Source organism: Phyllopteryx taeniolatus, chromosome 1 (assembly GCF_024500385.1).
Source record: "Phyllopteryx taeniolatus isolate TA_2022b chromosome 1, UOR_Ptae_1.2, whole genome shotgun sequence".
Classification (NCBI taxonomy): Eukaryota; Metazoa; Chordata; class Actinopteri; order Syngnathiformes; family Syngnathidae; genus Phyllopteryx; species Phyllopteryx taeniolatus.
In genome coordinates, this window is record NC_084502.1 from 22,794,017 (window position 1) to 22,810,861 (window position 16,845).

The 16,845-nt window shown below is 40.4% G+C and overlaps 1 protein-coding gene across 3 annotated transcripts in view; it reads left to right on the forward strand.

Annotated features, from left to right (window-relative positions):
- LOC133481977 (copine-9) overlaps nt 1-12,743 on the forward strand; it is a 92,423-nt gene extending 79,680 nt beyond the window's left edge. For 2 of the 3 annotated variants that reach the window (XM_061781428.1, XM_061781443.1), the window contains 6 exons: nt 2,127-2,308; nt 3,760-3,887; nt 4,530-4,632; nt 6,109-6,166; nt 9,012-9,085; nt 10,561-12,743. In XM_061781428.1, the coding sequence (XP_061637412.1) occupies nt 2,127-2,308; nt 3,760-3,887; nt 4,530-4,632; nt 6,109-6,166; nt 9,012-9,085; nt 10,561-10,725 (710 nt within the window). In that variant the 3' untranslated portion in view covers nt 10,726-12,743. The remainder of the gene's footprint in view (nt 1-2,126; nt 2,309-3,759; nt 3,888-4,529; nt 4,633-6,108; nt 6,167-9,011; nt 9,086-10,560) is intronic. The other variant, XM_061781435.1, reaches the window with a different exon arrangement.
- The last annotated feature ends 4,102 nt before the right edge of the window (nt 12,744-16,845 follow it).

Here is a 16,845-nt window from a genome sequence, read left to right on the forward strand (position 1 = left end):
CACGTGACAGATTCGGGCAATATTATCTGCTCATAGTCAGCCAAGTGCTTCAAAACTCATTGGACAGCGCTCCACAGTGTGGATGGACAACGACTCGAAGCATCTTGTACTGCAAAAGCAACCAAATGTTTTTTTAAGCAAGAAGTATAATGTTATGTGATGGCCAAATTAATCAGCTGACCTGAATCTGATTGAGCATGCATTTCACTTGCTGAAGACAACACTGAAGGGAAAATGTCCATGCAACACAGCAGGAACTGAAGACAATTGTAGTAGAGGCCTGGCAGAGCATTACCACGGATGAAATCCAACATTTGGTGATGTCTTCCAAACTTCAGGCTGGAATTAACTGCAAAGGATTTGCAACCAAGTGTTAAAAAGTTAAAGGTTGATTCATGATTGTTGGTTTGTCCCATTGATTTTGGTCCATTGAAAAGTGAGAGAGACATTTACAAATGATTGTGTTTCCTGCTTCCTTTACCTGATTTGGATGTAACCTCAAGTTAAAGCTGAAAGTCAGCAATTAAAGCACATCTACAAGTAGTTTGTTTCATTTCCAAACCATTGTGGTGGCGTTTAGAGCCAAAAAGATGAGATGTGTCAATGTGCAATATTTATGGATCTGATTGTATGTGCTGCTGCAGCACAAGGACGCAGTGCCATGCTGTGGAAGCTGGCAGCACGAAGGGCCTTGAATTGAAAATTGTTTAATTTAGGCGTGCCATGTTGTGACGTCATCCCGGTGCATCCAGTAGGAGAGATTGAGGTGGAGTGATTGCAGAGTGAAAATAGCAAGAGATTTTGGTGTAGTTTTACAGTCAAAACAGGATTGAAGCGAAAATAGAGTAATCAGTAATTATTGCGATGTGCCAGTGTCCTGAGACTTGGGACTCAGGACAAATGACCTACAGTACTAAGAGATGGTTAAAAACAAACTGCTCCCTGCGCTGCGTAAAGTGCACCTCGAAGCGGTCTTTATGGAGCTGTAGCTCCCCTAGATCCTGCCGTACCATTAGAGTCAGATAAACCAAACCTTTTTCGTGACTGCTCATCTCAAACTTCAAACTTGTACCATTCTGCCATTGTCCTTGCGCTGTCCTGCGCCCTACCCCATGTTGAGTGCCACAAAAACCAAGTGCAGTGTGTAAGCGCCTTCAGTCCTTAAGCATAAGCAGTTTGATGACAGTATAACAGAACCAAGAAGCCATCAAAAAGTGTAATAATGCCTGGAAATCATATTCGAAGGAGAGACTAATTCCATCCAATTAGTAGTACTGTCATGAGTGTGTGTTCCGGTTGTTGTTTTCCCCCTGTCTCGTACACACCTACTCCTGAGAGCATCTTCCCCACCTGTGCCTCGTTCACCCTAATTACTCCTTGCATTTAACCTCGTGTCTCATTCTTTCTTGTCGCCAGTTCGTTGTACCTTGTCGTCGCGTTCCAGCATTCCTTGTTTCCACGTCACAGTAAGACTAGACCCTGTTCCGATTATCGACCTCGCCTTTTTTCCTCACGTTTTTTGGATACTGTTGCCTTCTTTTGGTTGCCTGCCCGTATATTAAACCTCTCTTTTTGAAACTGTCCATTTGTTTTTTTTTTGGAGTCGTGCATTTTTGGGTCCTATCCTCTGTTCCGTTCATGACGTGTACATACAGTATATTTCGTGTTTCTGTAAAGATGTAAATCCAGGATTTTTTTAAAAGCAAAACTAGGGCATGGATTGACAAAAGTTAATTTAATGAATTAACTTGCAGAGTTTATTTATATTTAATGAACTTTGAAAGTCATATCACATTATTCAGTTAGCTAATCACTGATCACCCTCATGAATGGACTTCCATTAGTAAACTGGGATCCATGTTATACTGGTTAAATAGAGCATGATGATATATATCTATCCATTTTCTTGTACTGCTTATCCTCACTATAATTTTTAAATATTTTATATGAGCTGAGCCCCCTATTGGTTTGGAGTGTGTCATATGCATACGTGTTTTTATTGCTGTTTCCAATGTACCTCCACTAATTACGTAAATAAGACATCAGAAGAAGCATCGTATCATATTAACCAGGCAGCGGGTATATTTTTCCTTCTCTTTATTTGATTTTGTGTGCCTCCCTGCAAGGTAATCCATCTCAGCCCACCTCGCTCCACTATATGAGCCCCTACCAGATGAATGCATATGCCATGGCCCTAAAAGCAGTGGGTGAGATTATACAGGACTATGACAGTGACAAGCTCTTTCCTGCCTATGGTTTTGGAGCTAAGATGCCCCCTGACGGCAAAATCTCCCACGCGTTCCCACTGGTAAGAAACACACAAACATTTCATATCACCTGTGGAGGTGAAACACACACACACACACACACGCACACACACACACACACACACACACACTCATGCATACTTAGCGCACCCGTAGCAGGATGTGATTTCGACCAGGAGTCGTTGCTGCGACAACAGCTGCCTGAGAAGTTGTGCTCATCTGCATGCCAGCAGGAATCTCCCAGCATCTCTTCGACTTGCAACTTGTGTCCTTCCGCTCAGCTCTCCAGACAACCCCCAATTTGTCACCAAAATAACGTTTACTGTACATATATGATTTACCTATATGTATTAATGAATAACCCCTTGAGGTGGAGTGTAGAAGTACAGAAAACATAAACAGGAAATCATAAAGAGAAGAATGTATGACTAAATAAGCAACAATGAGTAGAAAGGGGAACCTCTGAGCTCGCACAATCCATTCCAGGATGCCCAACATCATCACACATGGAGTTAATCCTTTAGATCAGGTGTGTCAAACTCATTTTCGCCGCAGGCCAAATCATAGTTATTGTTTCTCTCAGAGGGCCCTTAAAACTATGTAAACCATATAACTGTATAATCGCCTCACTGTATTATTAGATCTACACGAGTGCCCTTACATTTGATTATTTTTTTTTTGAACAACAAAATGAGTTTGAAATCAGAAGTCATGGAAAATAGTGGCAACTATTGTGCAATTTGTTGAAAAGGCTTTTGGTAATAATTGATGCTTGCAAATCCAGTTAAAGTGGAGAAATAAATGCAATTTTAGTACAGATTTTCTGCCAAATGAAAGAACAAATCCATTTATCACGAAACATAATGTGGACATACTTTATAGTCGCTTGAGCAGGCCGCATAAAATGAGGTGGCGGCCCGTAGTGTGACACTCATAATATAGCTGCTCATTGAGCAGATGTCTCACAAATCGGGATTTTCTGAAGTCATTGTGTTCTCACTTGAAAATGTTTGTTAAATCCCCAATTTTACTGCCTTAGTGTAATGCACTGTAAAGTAAAAGTTTAGAAAATAATTTGGATGGTGTACTAACTCGTAATCCTGTACTTCAGTTGTTTGTAGTGGTTGTACAAACCTGGGCAGTCTAAAAATGATGATAAAAATAAAAACTGATATATATTCATGATACGAAAGTAGCACTTTCAACTTTTGTTCTGTATGTTCATTGAATTGACTGTCTTTGCTGCTCTACAGACACGATTGCCACTGTCCAGTTGTATTTACTATAGTTGCTTAAAAGTATTTTTACTTTTTAAAGCATTTTTAAGTCATTTTGAGAGCAACACTGCAACACTTGAAAATATGTATACTATTTATATTCATGAATGTCAGTGAGGGGTTGAAGAATGAATTTAAAGCAAAATAAGATGAGAGATTGATTTTCACATGAAAGGTGCCAACTATCCATCATAATGCATTGCTTCGTTTTGAAGGGTGGCGACAGCGAAAACCCAAACTGCGTGGGCATTGACGGCGTCATGGAGGCCTACTTCCAGAGCCTACGAACTGTTCAGCTGTATGGACCTACCAACTTTGCACCTGTTATCAACAAAGTGGCAAAGTGAGTGCTTGGCAAGGGTTTGGGAAGAAATAAATGTAACATTTTTAATACAGGCGGCACGGTGTACGACTGGTTAGATCGTCTGCCTCACAGGTCTGAGGACTGGGGTTCAATTCCCGGCCCCACCTGTGTGGAGTTTGCATGTTCTCTCCGTGCCTGCGTGGGTTTTCTCCGGGCACTCCGGTTTCCTCCCACGCCCAAAAACATGCATGGTACGTTATTTGACAACTCTAAATTGCCCGTAGGTGTGAATGTGAGTGCGCATGGTTGTTTGTTTGTATGTGCCCTGCGATTGGCTGGAAACCAGTTCAGGGTGTACCCCGCCTCCTGCCCGATGGAAGCTGGGATAGGCTCCAGCATGCTCGCAACCCCTAGTGAGGAGAAGCGGCTCAGAAAATGGATGGATGGATGGATTTTTAATACAACTGCAAATGCATTTGTTGATCTTTATCATTCGATACTATTGGTAATTTCAAGTAGCCTCATGACCAAATTACTAATTAAATCCATTGAAAGAACGCTTACTCCTTCTTTCACAAACCTCTGCTCATATTTATGTGTAAAACTGTTGAGGATTGTGGAATTATTAGGCTGGTTTGCAATGTTGCAACGTGTGTGTTTGTGTTTGTGTGTGCATCCCAGCTGTGCATCAGAGATAACAGATGGCTCGCAGTACTTTGTCCTGTTGATGATCACAGATGGAGTCATATCTGACATGGTCCAAACCAAAGAGGCTGTGGTCAATGTGAGTAAACACACACGTTTGCCCAGGCATATTTCCAACACGTTTCCTTGACTTGCATTAAATTCCATCAGCTGTATCGCGCGTGAACGATCATTCAACCCATGTCAATCCCAAACACAATATTTCTCTTGATAAAACTTCAATTCAGTATCCAGGTAAATTCCTCCCTAAAAATAATACTCAGTAGATAAGAGGCTTATTTCTGGAGTGACTTGTAAAAGCTTTGTATTTCATTAAGGAATTCATTGTTGGACTACAATGTGCTCTAAATACTAAAATGAATCAAATCAATTATTGTCTTTATTATAATTATTAGTGATATGAAATTATATTATATAATTAAAATATGTATACTGTATATATATTATATAATAATAAATTACGTATTGCTGCCACACCAGAAAAAAAATAAAAAAGGTTGTGTCACATTATAACGTGAAACTTATCACGTTATAATGTGAAAAAGGACTCCGCCACAGTGACCTGAACCTGATGAAATTACCTTTATTTTGGTTAGCCAAATGACAGAAGTCACATTTATTATGTTTTAACGTGATCACTTTTTACATTATAACGTGAACCTTATCACGTTACAACGTGATAAATTTCATGTTTTTTTTATAACGAGATACTGATTCTTTTTATTTTTTTTTCTGGTGTGGCAAATTATTTATCATTATTAGGGCCCGAGCAGCAACAAGTGTGAAGTTCCTTTTTTAGTAACTTTCTTTTTTGAGGGGGCCTCAACATGCCTGAAAATTTACCAACTGTGTATCCTGGTGAATGTATTTAGGGGTCCCGAACACAATTTGCCATAGCTCATTCAGTAGCATGCCCTGGAAAGTAAGCACTAATCAGCCCCTGAAACGAATTTTAGTGACTGACACGATACTGGGTGGACATGTTTATTATACAATGAAACACAAGAAAATCTCTGTCCGAAATTGAAGAGTTTTTGGTTTGAAGCAGCCATTTTGTTCAATTTCCAGGGATTGTATTTTGATGTACTCCTGCTAGAGAATCTCCCCAAATCAAAAGCAGGCATCCTATGTAGACAGCTGCTGAATTTCTGAACTTTTTGGCTTACGCTATCTAATGTGGCTTAAGCATGGTGTCAACGTTTAATGATAATTTTGAGGATTTGCCAAGTCAAAGGAGTCCGAGGGCCCATTCCTCAATCCTCTCAGCTTTAATTATCGTTGTTTCCACTGTCTCAAAAGTGAAACGTGCGGCATCCATTTCTTGCTTAGGCTATAGGCAGCATAAATCTCCTATCCTTCAGTTGACCGTGGCCTGCATAAGTGAATGGTGGCGTGACAGATGAATAGCTCTACCCTCTTGTCGTGAAATAAAATCAATTTTGCTTTTGCTTTTTGACATGCAAGTGTGATTGCCACTATGCCACAATGTAGATGTCTCTACTATTACAGCTATGAATGTCCATGGCTTCTCTCTTTTGTGCTGTCTCCTGTGCAGGCAGCATCACTTCCACTGTCGATAATCATCGTAGGTGTAGGGCCCGCTGAGTTTGATGGTGAGTATTGCATTCTTGGGGGTGGGGGGACAGCTATATAATTGTGGAGAAAATCTAATGAACTAAAAATGACAACTTATTTCAAAATTACTTGTGAATACTGACGGGAAAAATACATCATAATCCACAGAGGCAAAAATGCAGTCGTTGGTGTGCAGTAAGGGGATGACGTCAAATCAAACTGATTGCTTTAACAAGTGATAAGACACAATGGGTGTTTTTTACACCATAATCTTGTTTTGAATGCTTGTCTCTTTGCATTGTAACAATTACATGTTAATTCATAATTAGGATTTCTAGCAATATTTATTGTTTCTTCACTTTTTTGTTTTAGTAAATTATGTCATTCTGAAGAGTACGGGTGTCATAAAAAAAAATCCTGGCCATGATCATTCCACTTAATCTACTACTTATTACTACCACTTACTAATAGATTAGTAGAGTTAGTGGATTATAATTGTGCTTTCCAAATTCAAAGATGTTGGAGTCGTGGGCTGACCCGACAGAAGGAGTTTAGTTCCCAGTGGCAGTTTTGTGAAAGTGTCATCTGTCTTTATATGCGCCCTGTGATTGACCGGTGACCAGTCCAGGCTGTAGTCTGCCTTTAATCCAAAATCAGATGGGTTAGGCTCCAGCTCTCCACAACACTCAGCAGGATAATCAGTAGAGAAAATACAATAAATGGATGGAATTGAAAATATAACATTTCACACTATAGATCCATGCACAGTTTCCAACAGCAGAATAGAATCCAGGGCTGGACTGACCTGTCGAGATTAGTTACAGCTGCTAAAATATAATTGGCAATCTCGTCAGCGAGGAAAGGTAGGAAAGTGATCTTTTTTCTGGTGAGCTTGCTTCTCCAGAGATTCCTTTCCATGGTTCAAGTTGGTTTTATTTCCAGGCAATGCCAATGCATTTATAAAGTAATCAAGGGTGGCATCAGCTGATATGATAGACCCATGCTTAATTTATTCCACCAAACAGCCTTGAGTTGTTTTAGTTCTTTGTTATACCCTGACTTGCCAACAGCTCTGAACCTTTAGCTGATGCTGTGGTTCAGTGATGCGTGACGATTTAAACCTCATCCTGGCCTGCATTGTCCTTTATTTTCTACCAATTTGGCAATCCAAGCGAGCAGCTGTTTCTGCAGCCAGTGGCATGTGTTCTGACAAGAACAAGGCAAAAGATGGAAACAAGACATCTCTGTCCTGCTAACACACAGTTAACTCCTTCCAGTGAAATACAGCATACAGTCATACTAAAAAAAAACATGCCTACTTCAAGTATACAAATCATAACAAATGCCAGAATGAGAATGTGTTTCGCGGTCATTTTCATTTAGTTTGATCAATAACGGTAAAGAAGTGACCCACGGAATTTCCTTTTTGAAAATCAATTAACTTTACCGATATGAGCATTTGAATTATTGGCAGTTGTTACCCATCAAAAGTTCAGAGGGCCTCATTATGTTGTTGGCAACACACCAGAGGGTTCTGCGAGCTGAAATGGCAGGCTGAGGCAGCCATTTTGCATTCACACAATAGCGGATAGCATAATAAATGGTGTTATTTATAAGATATGAATACATATTTATGAATTTGTGAAAGTGTCTGAACTTTTGCATATCTTTATCATTATTACGATCATATAAAGACAAGAGTGTAACAGGTTTAATGAGTAGTTAAGACCATTCATGCACTTGAAGTATGTCCGGAGAGTTTGAAGGGCAACACGTAAATTGCACAACTCACATGATTTTTATGAAGTGGTTTATGGCTTTACCATTATGCATTTCCGTCTTTACCGTTATGCAAGAAGTGTATTTCAGTGGGCCACCACCATTTGCTCTGTCAATAAGGATTGCCTTAACTATGAATGCTTAAAAATTTAAATCTTCACTAACTTTTTGAAAATAGGACTTTAAGCCTGGCTCTTTCAGCATGGCAGATATTTAACCATAGAAAAAGGAAGCATTAAAACAAATGCTAAATTAGATTTATTTCTTAATTTTTTACCGTGTTTTTACCGTTATTGATCAAATTATATGAAAATGACCCTAATGATTGTGGTTGTAGTTTGCAGTGGTGTAAAAGAGCTGGGTCTAATATGTTGTCAAAAATGCTTTTTCTACACGACTGCAAACTACAATCAAAGTAGTGTTAAAGTCAGTTTATACAAAATTGAGCGTTACTCTTCTGTAAAGACTATTGGATCTTATTAGCCTGTGCAGGCGTACAATGTGTGTGTGTCTATTGAGAGCTGGACTTAATACATATAGATAGGTATACACTACCAGTCAAAAGATTTTACACTTTTTTTTTTCATGCTATTGAATGCAAAACCCTGTACAAACCTTTGACTGGTCGTGTACATACTGTACACAAAACATGAAAAAGAAGCTATTTGGGGCACACCTAATGTGACCAGTGACCATATATGACCTTTGACAGGTTTCCATTGCAGTGTTTCGTATCCAGATGTGGTTTGGCTATGAATAAGAGGTGCTGCAGTTGAGGACTTTTAAACACGTTTCCCCCCGACAAGTGCCTACTTATTGTTAGCAAAAATGCCTTCTAAAGCAATCCGTAACCCTCCGGCAGCTTCACATGCTCACTGTAAACTACTAGGCTTCTCAATTTTCTGACCTGTCTTTTAAATTTGCACCATCTTGGCTTGAGCCATGACATTTTTTGTTGCATAAAATGTCCTATCCACGATTCACTCTATACTTTTCTCCCCATGTCATTCCATTTCAGTAATTACAATAATCATTTTCATTTCCCCCCTCAGTGACTCTGTTATTGAGTCATTCTTTGACTCTCTCTCTCTCTGCTGCTTTTAGCAATGGAAGAGCTGGATGGAGATGAGGTGAGAGTATCCTCCAGAGGGCGCCTCGCTGAAAGAGACATTGTACAGGTACTCAACACCATTCCATTGAACTTGGCTGGGTAGATTTTAGCGAAACACAGAAGTGCATAGTAAAAGGAGGCTTCAATTGGCTTTTAAATTGGTTGCTTTCTTCCTTTTTAACTTAACTCCTGTATGTATCATATATAATATACTGTATTTAAAATAACAACAACTGCTATTCACTGCATGATTTCTGCTCTTAGGCCTAAGCTGTATTGATATTGCCATCATGTTTCAGCGTCAGCCTGCCATTTCTTTCACAATAACAATCACATTTGTATGTATGCTGTAAACTTCTGATTATCTCCATCCATCCATCCATTTTCTACCGCTTCTGATTATCTTTGCCCTTTTAATGACAATAATTCTGTAAGGAGGTTTAAACACTTTGTGGAGGGAAGGGGGAAATAAAATCAACAACAAAAATCAATCTATCACTGCACCTTCACTGCAGCCTACTTGTTATTGATCCAAAATGTTGTTTATTTTGCATGGCAGCAACACTGACTTTCCCGCCCACCTTAAGTCACGTGGTTCCCATTAGAAGAGTAGTCATGTTGTGGCCAGTGTTCTCCTACCTGGCACCAGTGGGAAGTATTTTGTTTACAGGAACAACCAAACATTGTAGGTTTGGTTGCAAAATACGTTGACAGAGAGTAGACCTTGTCTTATGCCTTTGTATTGAGGCTAGTATAGTAGCCAATCCAAGATCCACGGTTACACTGGTTGTAACCTTTAAATCCATTTTCATTGCACATTACCATCTGTTGGGGGGTCCAGCATACAGCAGTCCTTCATCCACAAGCAATGTTTTATCTACTTGCACTTGCACTATGAAAAACATAGTGATAGGTCTATCAAATAGCTTCAATTTGAATTTGTATTACAATCCAGACAAAAATAGTGTGACAGTTTTGATAGGCATCTGGATACCTTTGGGTAGATCTTAATTTAATCAGTCCTTAATTAATTAATATTTATGTTCATGTAAAGGCCCGATTATCACTTAATCATGATTTCGTATGCGCAATCAGGAAAGGCAGCCTTGAGCCATGAATCGAACCAGCTTTAAGTTTTTGATGAGCTTTTCAAGTGTCACTTTACTCTGGACATCTGGTATTGGTGGTAGACCAATGAGGCTGACTTTAAAAAAACAATAAAAAAAAAAGCTCCAGAGACCTGCTTCTATGGGAAAGTCCATGGAGAAGAGGATTCCTAAGCAAGCAATTGAACCGTTGGATAAATAATGCATCTGTAGATCTTATAGTTAGTTTTTTTTTTTGTTTTTTTTTGCTGTTGTTTGGGTAAACAAAGAATGAAAGCGATTGGATGAAATGTTATAAATTTGTGATATCATTGATTGAGCGAATCTCTTTCCACTTAAATTGGCCCATTTGTCAGGACAAATGGCTGCAGCAGCATTGTCGCATCATAATTAGTCCAAACAAGTAATCAAACTTCGTCTTCATCTGCCACTCCAGTTTGTTCCATTCCGAGACTACGTGGACAGATCTGGAAACCAAGTCCTCAGTATGGCACGGTTGGCTAAGGACGTCCTCGCCGAGATCCCCGACCAGCTGTTGTCCTTCATGAAGAGTCGAGGAATTGAACCACGGCCGGGCATCTCTTCCTCGCCGCTTCCGTAACCGCACCAAGCGATTTCGCTCGTCTCCGCCTCTGTCCACCTAAAACTCTGTCCTCCTTTTTGACCCATCTTCACCGCAAACAGTGAATTCACTTTGGCTTTTAAAAGTGAAAAGACACATCATCTCTTCTCACCAGTCAAGTGCAACATCAGCAAAATACCGAAACCAAGTCCACCCTCCACTTGCAAATTTGTATTTTGAAGCTAAAATCAACAACAACTTTGCATTGTAATGATTCCTAATCATAAGTCAAATTATAGACACACAATAAAAGCACTGATGTGGCAATGACGTCTTGGCATTGCCTCAAAGCACTTGGTCCCAGATGTTTCCGTCCACTAGAGGGCCTATTTCTCTGGTTTCTCTGGTTTATGCTGCAACATGTTAGCGTCCTCAATTCACTTATTTCTTTGGTCTTTTCAATTTTTCGGCGGGGATTTCAATTCCTAATTTGACAATATTACTTCAGTTGAATCAAAAGAAAGGAATAACTTGTTGCTGGGCGTGTAGGAAGATCCACTTGTATCTTCATTCTTAACGGACAACACTTTTACACACACAGGTTCATTTTGCCACACCCGCCCATCTTTTCACAGCGTGAAGTGATGCTGGGTGCAGATGTGCCCTCCTGCTGTTTGAGAAATGCCAGTCTCCCTCGCTGGCTGCCCTGCAGAGAGGAGGATGAGGAGGAGGGAGTGAAGAAAGGAAAAGTGAGGCCGGTGCAAGAGGGCAAGGAAGGAAGTGAAGAGGACAAAAGGAAGATCCGGAGACTTTAGCTTGATGCCTGAAATGAAGATGGAGGATGGAGGGTGACGTAAATACAGGAGGATTAGAAAAGTCACACGTTACTCTCTCTCTCTCTCATTGTATGCATTTTTTGAGAGGGGACGCTCCCTGATGGATAAGCGTACATTCTTTGAAAAGCAATAGACTTGATCCTGAGTGTAATGTTTGCCCTATGCATGCCCCGCGCCCCCGCCACGACGCCATTGGCTGCGAGAAACTGAGCTGTGAACGAAGGTCGCCCTCTTGTGACCGTCATTTGTACAGACAACTATAAGTATTATGCATGAAAAGCTATCGTCTTCATACACAGTACTTATAATGATAGTTATGAAATGACTTAATAATCGAGTCTAATTTATCCATATGGTGTATTTTTTAACATGTGTTTTTCATTGTGACGATTGTGGCTTAACGGGATGCTGTAAACATTTGTGCAAGTATGTGGATCAATTTTATAACCTTGTTATTATGGTAATATAAGATAACGTTGTCCTTGAGTCCCTTGCATGTTGGGGAATAAATGTCCAAGTGCTCAAAATAGTCTGATCGCTGCAATTGAATAGATTCGTGATATACACTAAGCAGCCACGACATTAGGTACACCTTCACAGCTCTCCAATACAAGATAAAAAAAAAATAATCATATTACAATGGCAATAATGTTGAATGATGGTTTGCAATGGTGTAGAGCTTCACCGCATCATAGTGAGAACTCTTTCTAATATTTTGCTTAGGATACCCATTTAACAAAATATTACAAACAGTGCCTGTGTACCTAGTATTGTGGCTTTTGGCGTATGTCTGAATATTTAAATTTAACTTGACGATCATGTACTGTGTGCATTGTCTTGCATAGACCAAGAAAACCTGTCATATGGATAGAATAGTAGATAGTGTAAAGTAATAAATGCTCAGCAAGGCACTAGCTCATTTGACTAAAGTATTCTGACTAAGAGTTAAAGCCCGTGGTCTTCTTTAACAATAGGATGCTTTTGTCTGTCTCTCATCATTCACTTATGCATGTATAGAAATGTTCATAAACAGCACTCAGATTTACTGTACAGAAAATCATGTTTGAATTCATTATACGGTACGCTTAAAAAAAAAAAACACTAGTTTTACAGTAGACGCTTGGTAGAAATACAGCCAACTTTTATATTTTGTGTAATGGTGAGTCTATATTGTATTTTGGTGTAATAAATGTTTGAACGCCTAAGCTGGTCAAACACAAAGTGGTAAATGTGAAAGTTTTTGTTTCAAATGGATGGTGAAGTGTGAAGAAGTGCTGCCCACTGAATTGTGACTTTCAATGGTTTTATGCAGGGGCCGTCAAACTTGCTTTCAACACAAGAGGTCGTGTCGTAGTTATGGTTTCCCTAAGGGACATAGAGTACGTATTTTAAGTCGTCAGCGGTTATCACCAGCTCATTCTGTATTTAATAAGGGTACCCGCTCACATTGTCTGTTGCCACACTTGCCGAAAGCAGTGACAAATGCTCCACTCACGCACGGATCACTGCAATTACGTATTGTCCTGTTCCGCACAAAGATGTCTCCATGCGAGACTATGATTGCACCACATTTAAAGGGAATGAGAGGAGCTGCTTTGATTGGCAGCGAAGAAAGTCGGCTGTAGACACGCACAGTGGCTCAGACCCAATTCTTATAAATTTGCCGGCTTGGGCTCATCAGCGAAATTACCAATACTGTGTCTAATTCGCCTCTGCGCAGATATACGCCAGTCAACGAAAATAGAGACCAAGCTGTTAGAGCTCATGGCAGTTACACTTCTCGTCCCTAAGCTACTATGTTCTGTGTGCAGACCCTAATAAACATATTTGCAATTAAAGTGGTACTTTAGTGCCATCTAGTTGCCAAGGAACTGTTCAAATTAGTTGAGGAGCTTCATTGAGACAAAATTAGTTCTTTGCCACGATTTTGCAACCTACAGTCAATTACAAACTCTTCCGGGGGTGTCGATTTTTGATGTTCGCGATAAGGCTTGGTCCCAAGCCCCATTATCATTTTTATGATGAATAACTAGTTTTGAACAGAAGTCAAGAACTCGAGTGGCAAACATTTGCAAGCTACATAAAGGGCTAGATCTGGCCCGCTGGCCTTGAATTTGATGCTGTGGATTAATGTGTAGGTTGACCGAATGTATGTGATTCCGCTCTCATTGTTATCACCCTGTAGATTTTAACATTGTGACTATCCAATTTGAGTGTCTTCTGAGGGAAAGGTCTATCCCCTGCACGAATGTTCTCCAACCCCATCGCTAACTGCTCTCTCGCTCTTGATGCAGGACAGATTTATCGGAGTTCTCTCATAGGAAACAGATGCCAAGTTCTGAAAAGTGTGCTTCTTATGAGAGAAGTCAAGGCAAGACTGCAAGCTTGAGTTATTATTCTCTGAAGGTCGCCTCTCCTCTTATAAATAAAAAGCCTTTAACAATGACAGCAAGAAATCTCAGGTGACTCAAACTCTTATTTTACCCACTAATTGTGACTGGGGTGATGTATTGCACCTAGGTCCTTGGTGAAAACACAACCAAGGGCATCTAATAAATGAGATTATTTTTATATTTTTGCATTGTTCAAAAACTACAACAACAAAAAAGGTTCAAGACCCCGACTGGACCATCCGCCAACATCCCCCGGACCCACGGCTGTGGTGTCCTTGAGCAAGACACCGATACCCCGAAATGTTCCCCGGGCGCTTCAGCTGCCCCCTGCTCCAGTGTGCTCCCCTAACATGTGTATTTGTTCACTGTGATGGGTAAAATGCAGAGAAGAAATTTCGTGTGCATGCATGCATGTTCATGACAATAAAAGGTGATTCTTCTTCTTCTTTCACAACAATCCGCCTCACAGTTCTGAGGACCCTGGTTCAAATCCGGCCTTGCCTGTGTGAAGTTTGCATGTTCAAAAACATGCATGGTAGGTTAATTGAAGACTCTAAATTTCCCGTAGGAGTGAATGTGAGTGTGAATTATTGTTTGTTTATATGTCCCCTGCAACTGGCCGGCAACCAGTTCAGGGTGGACCTCGCCAGTTAGCTGGGATAGGCTGCAGCATACCCGAGACCCTAGTGAGGGTGTAAAAAACGGATGGATAGACAGTAAAGTATATGTGGACCTTCAAAACATATAAGAACACCAGCAGCCACAGTTTTTCCATTGCAGCAGGTTGGAACATGTGTAGTTGGGGTCAATCACCTGTTGGTGTGGAGCGGGCGTTAATCCTTGAGTAATTAAAAATGTTGGACATGTACTCTTAGGTGATTATTTCCATGACCATCCCTCTAGCGTGCTCACTAGCAGGTGATTATTTCCAAGACCATCTCTCTTGTGCGTTCGCTAGCTTGTTAGCTCGCTACCTCTTTAGCTCTCTAGCTCCTTAGCTCAGAGACTAGCAAACGTAATTAACTGTTAACTTTCCCTGAAGTGTCTCTGTTGTGTGGATCTAATGGAGCACATGGAGCGAGGCTGTGGAGTGTTGGACGGCCCCAAAGCTGGTCCGCCAGCTCTCTGCACGCCCGCTAATGGCTAATGGCTACTGGCTACTAGCTACTAGCCACTAGCAGGGTCGCAGACCGGCAGCGAAGCCATCCAATCCACCCGTCACCTCCCTTCGTGCGCCATGTGTGGGATAACACTTCAGGGAAGATGCATTTTTTCAGGTTGTAGGCACAGCTTGTAGAAATGGGCCAAATTATTATTACTAAGCAACTTGCAATTGCGCCAAATAGCCACTGATGGAATGACGGTCGACTCATGCCAGAAAGCCCAAGTGCGTACTTGGGCTTGTTTTTAGCCCTGCCCAAAAAATGCGGACTACTGAGATGTTGGAAAAACATTTAATGCTACATCGCAACAATTTACCACTAAATCTTTGCACTTATCTTCAAATATATTTAATGTACAAAGATTCGTATTTAGAAACAAAACACAGAAATTACTGTACAGGGTCTTTAAATGTTGAGTAATTGCAACAGATTTCTCAAAATATGGCAACTTCATTGCCATGAAATCAAAACTTACGGCTTCAGTCTAATTGTGGCGGTTTCCCCATAATATTATGACTTTATTCTCCTAAAATTTTGACTTGTTTGTACTTTAAAAAGTAGGGTTTTTTTCTGGTTGTTTTACCCTTTTCATTCTTTTAAGTTTGACACTAATATGCCTTGAAAGTGGTTGTAAAAAAAAAAAAAGTTATTTGTTGTATGGAAATATTCATTGTGTAAACTCTGATCAGTAGAAATCTGCACAGGGACTCACTGTATAGGTTGTTTATTATGTATGTATTGTATAATATGCTGCATACAAGTGCAGCGGACACTAGCAGCGATGCGGAAAAGTGATGAATCATGTGCATGGTGAATCTGGCTGACGGGCAGACTGTTCAGAACGATTACACAGAACGTTCTAAAGAGGCCTCTGGATGTAAACATGCAACTTAAGTCAGAATGGTGCAGCAGTGAGGAAAAGACAGGAGGAGTCCAAAAGTGAAGGAGCGCACTGTAGTGCGCTCAGTCTGACGATAGCCTCCTAAGTACTTACCAAAAGTGATTTACCGCATCAATCACTCACTTACTCTGCAACAGCAACAAGCATATTCTGATGTCATGACAACTCACATTTTCTGAACATAACTCTGTATTAATAGCCGCTTGGAAAGCAGAGTGAGGAGCGACATTTGGCCAAAAGGTGTGTTTTTTAAAGGGAACTTGGACAAAACAGGTTTTGTGGGACTTTGGGTCAGAGAGGCTTAGCTCAGGGAAAGTGTGGCCAACTATCAATGAAGCTTGCAAGTTTGGGAAGAGGAAGGGAATAAAAAAAGAGATTGACTTAAAGTTTGGAGCAAACAAACTTAACTACACATGGACAGACTGTCGTTACATTGTGTGCGAGCATTTACCAAAACAAATTGCTTGGTCACAGCGTTCATAAAGTAATTTGTTAAAGCTATGGGAGACTGATTTTGATTGATTTCAAGTGACAGATGTTCAATGCTGCACATTAATACAGAGTAAATAATCGAGGTGGCGTCATGTTCAAAAGCATGCAATAAAAAACACCAGTAGCATTAGCAATAACAACAATTAGGGCTCTCTGTTTTTCCACTGACCTCACAAGTTGTTCATAAAACAGCTTTTTGTTGTTGTTACGCTGGCAAAGCTGAGAGGCGCTGTGGACAAGGTTATCGGGCCAAGGTCACTACAAACGTACGTTTGTACGTGTAAAAGACTCTCCTGAGAGTCCTGAGTGAATACCTCGATGAAGGAGTGGTTTGATATTTTGCAGTACAAGTTGCTTCTTCTGTAAGAACCATA